Here is a 13727-nt window from a genome sequence, read left to right on the forward strand (position 1 = left end):
GTTTGGTTCATAGCTGGATCTTATATTTCAGTACCTTCAGGGACAAGTGTAAGGAGTTTTTGCTTGAAACATCCAGGAAATCAAAAATACAGAAATATAGAAAAATAGGAGCAGAAGTAGGTAATTCATCCCCTTGAGCTTGTTCTGCCACTCAATATGATCACAGCAAAGCTTCTACCTTAGAACCACGTTGGCACTTTCTCACCATGTTGCTTGTAATCTTTAGTGTGAATACATTTGTTTGTCTCTTCCTACATATATTGACAAACTTGGTCTTGGCAGACTTTAGGATTAGAGAATTCCACAGGTTCACCATCCTCCCTGCATCGAGTCTGTTGGACCCAATCAGAATTTTTGTCTATTTCAATGGAATCACTTCTCATTCTTGTAAACTTGAATGAATTGTGGCCGTTGTGGACCTAGTCTGTCCTCACATGACAGTTCTAATATCGCAGGAATCAGCCTGGTGAAACATTACTGCACGGCCTCAATGGAAAATATATCCTTTCTTAACTAAGGAAACAATTACTGTCTCATCATGGCTCCATATAATTGTGACAAGAGTAAAACTAGAACAGATTGAATATGAACTTTCTCCTTCATAAAATAACAAACAAACATGAAATCAGTGCATGTCCTCATCCATAAACATCTGTCATTCATCACCCCTTATTTTATGTGTGGCATTCGAGTTGAGCACTAGACTCTGATGTTATTTTACATGACGTAAATCTTAAATAAAATATGCCAAGTGTTAGCTACTGGCTAGTTGTTAATGATGATGAAACTATAACATACTAGAGCTGGAGATCTTTCTTTTCATATTATGAACATACCTTGAATCCATAAGGACAGGTGCACCTGTAGAAATCCACAGGGTCATTTTTGCAAGTGCCATCATTTTTACAGGGGTTGGAAAGACAGGGGTTACACTTGGCTAGAATGTTGATGTCAATAGGGCCTTGAAAAATAAAGCAGTTTTGTAAGTTAAGAAAATGAAACAAGCAAGATACATATAAGAACAGAAAAATCATATTTGTATTAATTTTATGATTGATCACTGATCCCTGTTGTTTGCTTTATAACACCTTGACAAATGGAATAATCTAGAATCATGAAACGAGTTGATTAAGCTTGCAATCCTTCAGCGTCAGATAGCTAATACAGAATAAAAATTAAATTGCAAATAAATTAATGATTGATATTCTGGCTTATTATAGAGTTCAGTCATTAGTATGATACTAACATCTGAGAGGCAGGGGTTCCGCTTGAAACTAACTGCACTGAAATTAAACTAATTTTAATGAAACATTGCTGCTTACTTCAGAAAACATTTTTGGTTAAAATTGAAAGATGAAAAGGAAATAACTGCCACTGCAACAAATATAATGTAGCTTATATCACATACAGTTTTTAAATGGGGAAGAACATTCTGAAATACTATGCTCTAACAACATAAATTCAGTAATAAATTAATACATCTAAAATGTGCAATGAAGTCAAATACCACATTTCTAAGACAGACATTTATTTCACAGTTACATTTCAGTTTAAGGTTAAACTCATGCAATATGTAGTTAACGTCATAATTTGTACTAACAGTGCGTTAACTATACGGATATATCAATTTGACATTGATGATCCAAGGCAAACAAATCTGTTGAGAGGTTAGGTAATTTTTTTGGGGGTTCACATTAAGGGAAAGACAGGAGGTCCGTGCTTAACACCATCCATTATTGCCAGGGGTAATTTGGCTGTCTTACCTGGTACCAGAAAACCACAAGGCCCTGGAATCTCTATTGGCAGGGCAAAGGATGTCAATTATCACAAGTGAAATATTAAAGAGTGTTAGATTACATGCAAACAGGAGTATTCATAGGGCAATTATGTTACAAAATGTTCTATCTGAATAATATAACTCCTCATTAGATGTTTAATTAGTCCATCACCAAAAAAATCTGATAATCCACTTTATAAAGTTTTGATTTAATCACTTTGCTCCAAGACAAATGTACCTTTGCTTTACACTTTCTCCCACAGTTAACCTATATTGGTGGCATTACCTTGACATTCAAATTTCTTTGAGGGAGTGGTAAGCAAGAGTTTATCTGCCATGTCACCAGGTCCAGCACAACGAGCTATGCCTGGTTCTTTGTAGCCTGACTTGACCCAGTCGGACAACCACTGCATGTTACAGTCACAGTACAGAGGGTTGGCACCAAGGGCCCTGCACAGAGAAGGAAGCCATACATTCATTTTTCAAACGCAATGGTACAATAACATCAAAGATCAGAAATACAATCATCCCATCCAACATCATTCAATTTAAATCTTTGTTGCCTCTTATCACTGCATTCAGTTTCCATATATAAAACAAAATCAGTGTTTTGGGCTCCACCCATCGATGGAAAATCATTAATAATGCAAAGAAATGATTTGTAGTACCACCCTTAAACATTCCATTTATTAATCTGCATCTTGATTTCTTGTCTAATGCCACGACACTGCATGAAAAATTAACACAGATTATCATTTTAAGTTCTGATCAGTTGTATTATACAACACAATAGTGTCTATTTCTGCCATTTTCTTCATCTTAATTTGTCTCCTTTCAAGCTATAGAGCTGACATTTCCTTGACATCAGCTCGAATTGGTCTCATCGACCTTCAGTGCATTGCATTTAGTTTTCAACATTCACTGTGCTTTATTTGTTCCACTGAATTCAGTACTTAAGGGGGTGAATCAATTAGTGTTCTACAGACTTAGAAGGACCTCGGCCTTAGATTTTATTTTCCTGAGATTATACTGTGTATTCTATAAATACCATTTACTCGGGACCATTTCTACAGCAGCTGCAATGTATGTTTTACATATTTAGACACCTTTTAACTCTCCTTTCGATTAACTTAAAACACATCCAGAGTATGTGTATTGACAGCAAGTTAAAATACAGTTAAATTGTTACTTCCATGGAATAGTAGGGAGATGAGATTTTAAGCAGCTTGCTGAGTCAGTACTTTCGTTTTTGTGGCCAGCAGTGATCTGTTTCATCACCATGATATCCCAAATGAAGAAAAAACAAAACAGTTTTAGATTCTGTATTACTATATTCTGTTGCTGCATAGTTCTATGTATGATGTGCTGTAAAATTCATTCCAAACAAAATATTCAGCCACATAGAAGTTAATACCTCCGCTCCAGGTCAAGCACCTCCACTCTATTCGCCACAGGTAGATCTTCCCTGTAGCCAAACATTTTAATTCTGATTCCCATTCCAGTTCCGACATGTCTGTCCATCTTACGCCAAGATGAGACCACCCTCAGAGTAGAGCAGCAATACCTTATATTCCGTATGATTAGTCTCCAACCTGATGGCTTGAATATCAATTTCACCTTCTGGTACAAAAAACTCCCCACCTCCCACCCCCACTTCCTTTATTTACCACTCTGACCTTCTTCTCCAGCCCTTGACCTTTCCCACCCACTGTCTTCACCAATCATCTTACAGCTATCCTCCTTCCCCTCCCCACCTTGCCTTTTCATTCTGGCATCTTCCCCTTTCCTTCTCAGTCCTGAAGAAGGGTCTCGGCCTGAAACATCGACTGTTTATTCATTTCCATAGATACTGCCTGGCCTGCTGAGTTCCTCCAGCATTTTGTGTGTGTTGTTTTGAATTTCCAGCACCTGCAGACTCTCTCATGTTTAGAAGTTAAAAACAGTGCCCAGAGATTCACCTGTGGTCAAAAGTGCCAACCATGAATTAAGAAGTGCTAGTTTATTTCCCTGCTTCAGTTCTTAATCAAGTCAAGCTGAGAGGACCTCAATCTGCACTGTCTAAAGTATAAAGATGCTGTTCGTATTCGTGAAATAATGAAATGTCAAGGGGCTTACTGAAGTCTTTACTTACAAATGTGACAATGATGAGAGGTCATTGAAAGCTCCTTCAGGAATCGCTGATATCTCATTCCCATGCAATGACCTATAAATAGAGGATATAAAAGCTGAATGCAATCTACTGAGGACCTGATCTCTCTTCAGCTTATAGTTACAGTGAACCATCTAACACAGAACTACAACCCAGAGCGCTATCAAACAATTTGCTATTTTAACATTGGTGTTCATTCAGTTTGGATTCTGGTGGACCATATTTGAACTGCTAAGTAGGGTATTTCCATATAAATCGTAGACTGACTAGCTTAATTAAAACCAAACTTACCAGTTGGGGAACCCATACTTGCAAATGAAGAACTGCTTTTCCTTTGCACCCACCGCTGTATGGAGGAAAATCTAACTGCCACCAAACCATGACAATTTCCAGTCAGGTGTATCAGCTAAATATTGACCCTTGCTTCGACACTTTCCTGTAATCTTTTTGAATAAGAAGCTAGTTTCAAGATGGAAGGCATGGGCAATATTTTCCCAAACTGAAAGGAATTTCCCCACACAAAAGCTCCTATTCTTGAATTGGTGCATCTTTTGATCAGCTCAATCACATAAGGGTCTTGCCCCAAAATGTCGATTGTTCATTTCCCTCAACAGATGCTGCCCATGATTTCCTCTGGCACTTTGCGTATGTCAGGTTCCTTAAGCTTGTCATAGCCAGTTGGGGGGGGGGGGTAGGTAGTGGGTATCTAGCTGTCACTAGCTGTTAAATGCTCCCTATGGCATGCATCACAAATAGCCTCTGACAACCGAGTCCAACTCCTGGCCTTCACGAGTGGTTTTGCTATTAAGCCTGCTGAAACCATTTTTATTGACAGGAGAAGGGGCAAAGGCAGGTTACTGGCACCTTAAAACCCATAGCTTCAGGCAGATGGGGCTAGTCAGCTGTGGTTGGAAGCTCATCTAGAAGAAAGAAAACTCTCATCTCAAGCCTTCGCTGCCTTGAGGCTCATTCATGGGGAAGACTTCGGGAGTAAACACCGAGGGAAAAAGCTGGGGCTGGAGTGTCTAAGGCAGTTTACGTTGATTTCAACACTGAATGGCAACTCCTGTGACGCCACTGGTGCCATACTGTATCAGTCTCTGCCATTCCTTTGGATTTATCAGCTGCACGGAGAGGTGGCAGCAGCTGCGTGCGCACAGCTTGCTCTCCATATCGTACTGAGCATTGGCCAGTGGAGCCCGTAATGTAAATAGACTGACTCACAAACATCTGGGTGAGGAATTTGCTCAATTTTATTCCCACTCTGCTCCCATCAGAATGTGGTTAATTCAGATTGTTATGATCGTGGAGTCAGAGTGGGAACAATTTGGAGGAAAATTTTGTTTCAGATTTTTACAGTGCCCTGGTAGGAGAGGAAAGGAGCTGGTGTCACCAGTGTGCCCAGAACACCGAACACAAAGGCTGCTGAAGATGTACCTTTAAACGGATGCTGTCATCTTTAAGGAGGAATGGTTATTGATTAGCTGCATTATTTAAAAGGCCAATCATCTTTCCTGTACTTACAACAAACGCAGGGATCTCAAACCATCAAAAGCCCGAACAGGGATACATCTGAGCCGGTTATAACTGAGAATCCTGTGAAAGTGAAAAAGATAACACTGAGGAAATACACCAATTCACAATCAGAAATTGATAAACCATTACGAGCTGGTTGTAAGCTCAAACACTCTGAAAAGCATTATGATCAGTGTTTTTACAGATGAGACAAGAGTATGGTGCCAAGTATGTATTGAGGACAAATACTTACAAAGTCAGGAGCTCTGACATGTTGCTGAAGCTTTGGTTGTACAATGTACTGATTCTGTTATTACTTAAATCACTGAAAAAACAAAACATTAGAATAAATATAACAGCTGGTGGTAATAATGCAAATGATGTGGAAACATACAATCAGACACATTATGTAATACAACACACACAAAATGCTGGAGGAACTCAGCAGGAGACGTAGCATCTGTGGAAATGAATAAACAGTCTACATATCAGGCCGAGACCTTTCTTCAGGAATGAAAAAGAAGGGGAAAGATGCCAGAAATAAAAAGGTCGGGGGGAGAGGAGGAGGACAAGCCTAAAGGTGATAGGTGAGGCTAGTGGGTGGGAAAGATTAAGCACTGGAGAAGGAAGAATCTGATAGGAGAGGAGAGTGGACTGTGGGAGAAAGGGGGGGAGGAGGGGACCCAGGGGGAGGTGATAGGCATGTACGAAGACGTAAAAGGTCAGATTGGGGAACAGAAAAAGAAGGGCTGGTGAGGAAAATTTTTACTGGAAGTAGAAATTGATATTCATGCCATCAGGTTTGAGGCTACCCAGATGGAATATAAGGTGTTGCTCCTCCATTCTGAAGGTGGTCTCATCTTGGCCCAAGAGGAGGCCATGGAATGACATGTCGGAATAAGAATGGGGATTAAAGATTTTGGCCACTAAGAAGTTCTGCTTTTGGCAAAAAGAGTGGAGGTGCTCAACGAAGCGGTTCCCCAATTTATAACAGGTCTCTCCAGTGTAGGGGAAGCCACATCACGAACACTGGACACAATAGACGACCTGAGCAGACTTGCAGGTGAAGTACTGCCTCACCTGGAAGGGCGATTTGGGTCCCTGAATGGAGATGAGGGAGGTGGTGAACAGGCAGGTGCAGCACGTTAGCTGCTTACATGGATAAGTGCGTGAAGGGAGATGAGTTGGGAGGGACAAATGGACAAGAGAATCACAGAGGATGGAAAGCAGAGGGTGGGGGGGTGGGCGAGGTAAAAGTGTGTTTAGTGGTAGGATCCCTTTGGAGATGCCAGAAGTTGCGGAGGATGATGTGTTGGATGCAGAGACTCATTGGGTGACAGGTAAGGAGAAGAGGAACTCCTATCACTGCTAATGCGGCGGGAAGATGGGGTGAGTCAGCATGCTCAGGAAATGGAGCACATGCGGGTGAGGGCAGCATCAATAGTGGAGGAAGGGAAACCCCGTTCTTTGAAGAAAGAGGACATCTCTGATGCTCTGGAAAGGAAAACCACATCCTGGGAACAGATGTGGCGGAAGCGAAGGAACTGAGAAAAAGGAATAGCATTTTTACAGGAAGCAGGATGGGAAGAGGTATAAGCAACACACATAAAAATTGCTGGTGAATGCAGCAGGCCAGGCAGCATCTACAGGAACACCTTATATTCCATCTGGGTAGCCTCCAACCTGATGGCATGAACATTGACTTCTCTAACTTCTGTTAATGCCCCACCTCCCCTTCATACCCCATCTGTTATTTATTTATCTTTTATTATTATATTTTTTTCTCTCTTTCCTTTTTCGCCCTCTGTCTCTCTCACTATACCCCTTGCCCATCCTCTGGGCTTCCCACCCCCCACTTTCTTTCTCCCTAGGCCTCCTGTCCATCCCATGATCCTCTCATATCCCTTTTGCCAACCACCTGTCCAGCTCTTAGCTCCATCCTCCCCCTCCTGTCTTCTCCTATCATTTCAGATCTCCCCCTCCCCCTCCCACTTTCAAATCTCTTACTAGCTCTTCTTTCAGTTAGTCCTGACGAAGGGTCTCGGCCCGAAACGTCAACTGTACCTCTTCCTAAAGATGCTGCCTGGCCTGCTGCGTTCACCAGCAATTTTTATGTGTGTTGCTTGAAATTCCAGCATCTGCAGATTTCCTCGTGTTTGAAAAGAGGTATAGTCAAGATAGATGTGGGAATCGGTAGGTTTATAAAAGACGTCGGTTGAGAGTTTGTCCTCAGAAATGGAGGCAGATTGATAAAGGGGATGGAGGTCTCAGGAGTGGACCAAGTGAATTTAAGGGCATGGTGGAAATTAGAAGCAAAGTTGAGGAAACTGATAAGCTTAGCATGTGTGCATGGCATCCGTTGGTCTTGCGAGATCATGGATTTGCACCAGGGCGCAGGTCTGGGCAAGGTTTGTATGGAAGACCAGCGGTTGCCCATGCTGCAAGTCTCTCCTCTCCACAACACCAATGTTGTCCAAGGGAAGGGCAAGGGCCGATACAGCTTGGCACCAGTGTCATTGCAGAGCAATGTGTGATTAAGTGCCTTGCTCAAGGACACAACACGTTCCCTCGGCTGGGGCTCGAACTCACGACCTTCAGGTCGCTAGTCCAATGCCTTAACCACTTGGCCACATGCCCACAATGTGTGCATGAAGCAGCACCAATCAGTCATCAATGTAGTGGAGGAACAGTGGGGAGTATTACTGTGGAAAGTTTGGAACATGGACTGTTCTACGTAGCCTATGAAGAGGCAGGCATTGCTGGAGCTGTGGGTTCCCTTGAGTGTGGAGAAAGTGGGAGGAGCCGAAGAAAAAGTTGTTGAGGGTGAGGACCAGTTCTGCCAGACGAAGGAGGGTGGTGGGTGGCGGTGGAGGGGAAATGGCTGTTCTTTTGTTAAGAAAGAAGCAGAGAGCATAGCAGCTTTCTTGATGGGAGAGAGAAGTGTATGGAGGCTGAACGCCCATGGTGAAAATGAGGTGGTCAGGACCAAGGAATTTAAAGTTACAGAGGAGACCGAGAATGTGAAGTGTCTCGGATGTAGGTGGGAAGACCCTGAACCAAGGAGGATAGAATGGAATCAAGGTATGAAGACACAAGTTCAGTGGGGCAGGAACAGGCAGAGGCAGCAGGCCAGCCCAGACAGTCAGGTTTGTGAATCTTGGGTAGAGGGTAGAAGCCAGCAGTGTGGGTTAAGGGAACATTATGTAATAGGAAGTTCCTGATAATCTGCAGCCTCATACTGTCATGTTTTGATGTCCTGAAGCCTAGGACGTTTAAGTCATTTAATTAAACACAATGAGGCCATTGTTTGGGAATTTGAAGCTTGTGCATAAACTTCATGTGGTTCATTAAGGTCCAAACAAAGGTATTAATTCTAAGACCTTCCCACAATGTACCCACAGTGTCTGAGCACTATTCTGCTCCCTGGAAGTCATTTCCTGTTGGTCTTTGCTTACCCAAAATATTCACTGTTACAATGATAGATCTTGTTGCCAACTTGGAGGCTGAAATTTTTGTTTGTAACTATTGGAAGATTATTTATTTAAATAAATAATCTTCCACAAGTTACAAAGAAAATTTGAGCTCACACAAGTTTAAAGTTAAAGCTCCCTTTCCAATAATACAGCTGGTCCCTCTTTAAACGAAATCTTTTAGTTGCCCTAGAATATGCCTGCACACCCATTTAAAACACAAAGATTGGACACCAGCCTTCCTACAAAAAAAATCAGGAAATCTCATCTGCACTGTTTCCATATTGTGATTATTGACTGCAACATTGTCATGAAAATCATCCATGATTTCTGAATAGTTTCACAATTTGATCACCAGATCCATTATCACCCGGCTGTGGACAGAAAATCACCCAATTCCCTGAATTTACTGTCCCTTCAGGTCTATGAACAAACTGTTCCAAGATAGATTATCGCTGGGGCCTCCAGTGTCTTAGTGATTACATAACTTTAGAGACCAGCCAGATACTTGGGCTGATTCTATATTTCTGCCAGTGTAGATGATTTCAACTCATGAATCCTGTTTCACTATTGATGATCCCAGATTTCAATGAGAAAATCTACCAGCCAGGTTCCCAGTTCAGATTGTTACCTAGAGAACCCTGGAGCTCTAATCATGCTCAATTATTTTAATAGTTTGGTATCACTCACTGTTCCAGGCTCCTCCATGAAGACTGATCACTGGGATGGTCAGAGTGCACACCTCTAGAGTACCATGTTATATATAAAGCAATGAAATGAGTCATGATGCAATGGCCATATTGTTCTATCTCACTGGTGTGGGTATGATGGACTGTATTTACTGTAAACATGAGTCCCAGTAGTGCTGAAAAATCCTGAGCAGGGAAAAGGGGCTGATGACATTAGTGTTGCACAGTGCCAATACAAAGGCACCAAAGCATGCCATATATTTTCCATAATTTATCATTGGGAAACATGTCACTGGTTGACACAACTCACATTCTGTGCTGTTTAAGGCTCTCAGCTACTGGATGTGCCATGGAGAGCATTCTAACTGGACACATCACCGTCTAGTATAGGGGAGGGGGGTTGCTACTGCACAGGATCGAAGTAAGTTGCAAAAAGTTGTAAAATTAGTCTGCTCCCTCATGGGTACCAGCCTCCGTAGTATCCGAAACATCTTCAAGGAGCGATACCTCAGAAAGGAGGCGTCTATTATTAAGGACCCCCAACACCCAGGACATGCCTTCTTCTCAATGTTACTTTTGGGAAGGAGGTACAGAAGCCTTAAGGCACACACTCAGTGATTCAGGAACAGCTTCTTCTCCTCTGCCATCTGATTTCTAAATGGGCATAGAACCCATGAACACTACCTCACTACTTTTTTTATTTCTGTAATTCAGTTTTTTTTCCTATATTTATCATGTATTTGCTGGTGATATTAATCCTGATTCTGATGTCCAGATGTAATCAAATATTCCTTTCCCAACCATACTGTGATAAACACAGAAGTTGTACTTTGATGGTACTAGCCAGAAGTACACAACAGAACCTAACAATGTCAACCTTTAAATTACTAGAGAGGACGATTTTATAAGCAATTTAGTGGGCAGTTTTCGAGAGAATAGTTCTGTTCATGGGGAAATCTGGGACACTGAGGCATAAGCCTAAAATTAGACACTGGTCATTAGGAAACTCAATTCATACAGAGTGTGGCGACAGAAGTATGAGACCCTCTCCCACAATAAAGTAGCCAATGTCAGCAATATGAATTTAGAGCTGACCAATAATATTTTTCTTGGCCAAGCAACTAAAGGGATGTGGACCCAGGAGGGTAGGTGGATTGGGAAAAAAAGTCAGTGATAGTGGAATGGATGAGGGTTACTGAATAGCTCATGCTTATGTACCCTTTAAATAGCACGACTTAATAGTGTCATAATGAAAGTACGTACATAAGTAATAAGTGCTTGTAGTTGGTGAGTTCCTTGGGCACCATCACAAATTGATTTCCATCCAAGTACCTAGAAGAAAGAGCACTGCATGAGATCTAAGATCAGACAGTAATGATGCATTAGCTTCGCAATCAGCTTTCCACCTTTAAGTTTAAACAAAATGCTACTAACATAGTATAGCAACGACATCTAAGTGAAAGGTCAAAGCTTGTGGTGCACTAAATCCTCAGCAGGGGGGAGGAAAGAGTAAGGAGTTAAACACAGGCTTCACAGTTAGATGACATAGAGCTCAGTATATTGTAGGAAACATGTTACGCTAGTGGAGCACATTCCACACATTTGATCTGCTAGATGAGAATTAGTTTAAGTTAGTGGCAACAAAGCCATTTTTCCTCTGTACTCTGCAGCAAATCTGGATTTCAAATCTGGGCAGATGACTGGACACAGAGGCCAGAATCTACAAGGGCAAATGATAAGGATTTATTTACTTTTAATGGGCTTCCCTTGCTTTGCTGCCTATCTCTTTGTATCTTCTGAAAGATGTAAGTGATGTGCAGGTGGTTGAAGGAGAGAGGTGTGTAACACTGATAGACCCTAGGCCAAATGCCAATATTTACTGACATCGCAACAACAGGAATTCTGCAGATGCTGGAAATTCAAGCAACACACATCGAAGTTGCTGGTGAACGCAGCAGGCCAGGCAGCATCTCTAGGAAGAGGTACAGTACCTCTTCCTAGAGATGCTGCCTGGCCTGCTGCGTTCACCAGCAACTTTGATTTACTGACATCTCACATTCTCTCTCTGGAAATTGAACGAGTTAACTCAGCCGATCAACAAAATCTAACACAACTCCTTCAGGCACTTAGGGAATATCTACACAATTTACAACATGTCCTGTACGAGCTAATAGAAAGTAACAAAAAACCAAAGCCTTTTAGATTCCCTCCCGCACAGGAAGAGTTTTATTCGACTGTTCTAAGCTCTAATTATCATTATCTGTGGAAAACTGCCAGTTGTAATTGTTGCTGTAAAACATTCATTGCTGTTGATTACTGAAGACTGTTAATGGACATTGTCACATTAAAAATTAATGCTCTGCCTTTGTGAAGTTGCAACCCATGTTTTAAATATTAATTTCATTGATTTGTGTGGAAATGCTCATATATATTTAAAATATAAACTTAGCTTTGAATAAGATTGAAAAGTGTTATAGTTTGCTATAAATATTAATAATTTTCCATTTTCCAATAATAATAACTATTCCAAAAAGGTCAATGGAAACTTTTGGAAAAGAAAACATTAAGGGTGTCAAAAGAATTATCACAAACATTATTCCAGTATAGTTGAACTGAACTGAAAGCAGCATTAATCTTTTGGTGGCTATGCCTTGGGACAAAGCAAAGTTTAGTTTGGAATCATGAGAGCCTGCAGATGCTGGAACTGGAGTAAAATAAAATCAAACTGCTGGAGGAACTCAGTGAGATGAGCATCATATCTGGGGAGAAATGAACTGTTGTTTCAGTCTGTGACCCTGCATCAGGCTGGTTGGTTTAGTATCCACAACCTTCATCTTCTCAGCAAAAACAATAACTCCTGAATCCTATTGTAAGCTGTGATCTCCAAATTTTGTGAAGTTGGACTGGTTTTAGAGAAGTTCCAGATGATGGTGCAGAAAAGGTGATGTGACAGGGTGGAAAAAGCAGCAAGGAGACAATGTATAAAGCAGGGAAATGGTGTATTGAAAGGGTTGCGAGACGGTTTATCGTAAGAAATTGGAGATAGTGTGCAAAAAGATGTGTTGAATAGCTGTGTTGAAGGTGGTGTGGAGGGGTGTGTGTAAATGGTGCTTAAATGATGAGGGGACGATATATAAAGAGGAGGGCAGTGGGCATATATAAAATGGAGTGCAGAGACAGTGTGCAGGTGGCGGTGTACCAAACAAAGTGTGGAAATGGTGCTTAAAAGGAGATGGGTAGCTTGTTTATAAAAGGGATATGTAACCAGCAATGTAGAGATCTTGTGTAAAAGGAGATGTATAAAGAATGAAGATGGTTTGCAGACTGAAATGGGAAAAAGGTGGTGAGGTTAACTGGAAGTTGTGGAGGGTGTGTAAAAGACGGAGTATGGATGGTGCAGAGAAGGTACCATGCGAGTAAGGTCTGGCAGTGGGATGGGAGAGTGGAAGCTACCAAGTAAGTTCCAGTTCTGTAGCCCCAACCTAACATTGTTTGAAAGATGTGAATCGCTTCTGTGACTCCAGAAACACCTATTTAACTCCAGAATTTGAAACAGGAAAATATGACTGCATTAAATTCAAGGCGCTGGTGATTGTTCAATAAAATGGATGTCTTCTATTGCACTGGAGTTTATTTTCACATGATTTGTCTGCCAAAGGAATTACAACTGATTTCATTACAGGGCTCACATCAGTCATCAGAATAGAAACTTCAGACTGTCATATTTAATAAGCTCCCTTTTAAATATTCTGAGAATCTGAAACTCCCTCAATTAAATTCCTGGAGGTAAGAAATAACAAGCATCACTCACAGTTCTGTAACATCCTTGGGGAGGCCCTTGGGTAAGACTTTGAGACCCTTGTTACTGCAACGAACCACAGTGTCCAAGCAAGTACATTCTGCAGGGCAGCGGGCAAGAGGTGAACAGCTGTTGTCATCATTTCCTGGATTGTGGCAGAGAAAAGATTACCACGAGGCAAAAATAAACAATTGCTTTCCTTAAATTTTAAGGATAATTTGAAAGAATATCAAAATATAGAAACATTCAGCGGAGAAACTGCTCACATTAGCTCGTGTTAGAGAATAGTAGCATTGTGCACCAAAATGAAAATTGCACCAAGATTTAA

General features: G+C 41.3%; 1 protein-coding gene across 2 annotated transcripts in view; it reads right to left on the reverse strand.

The window, feature by feature from the left end:
• slit2 (slit homolog 2 (Drosophila)) overlaps window positions 1-13727 on the reverse strand; it is a 463208-nt gene that overhangs the window by 63152 nt on the left and 386329 nt on the right. For both annotated transcript variants that reach the window (XM_063043381.1, XM_063043380.1), the window contains 7 exons: window positions 13412-13544; window positions 10864-10932; window positions 5695-5766; window positions 5451-5522; window positions 3909-3980; window positions 2064-2227; window positions 837-961 (listed from right to left, as the gene is read on the reverse strand). In XM_063043381.1, the coding sequence (XP_062899451.1) occupies window positions 837-961; window positions 2064-2227; window positions 3909-3980; window positions 5451-5522; window positions 5695-5766; window positions 10864-10932; window positions 13412-13544 (707 nt within the window). The remainder of the gene's footprint in view (window positions 1-836; window positions 962-2063; window positions 2228-3908; window positions 3981-5450; window positions 5523-5694; window positions 5767-10863; window positions 10933-13411; window positions 13545-13727) is intronic.

Source organism: Mobula hypostoma, chromosome 3 (assembly GCF_963921235.1).
Source record: "Mobula hypostoma chromosome 3, sMobHyp1.1, whole genome shotgun sequence".
In the NCBI taxonomy this organism is placed as follows: Eukaryota; Metazoa; Chordata; class Chondrichthyes; order Myliobatiformes; family Myliobatidae; genus Mobula; species Mobula hypostoma.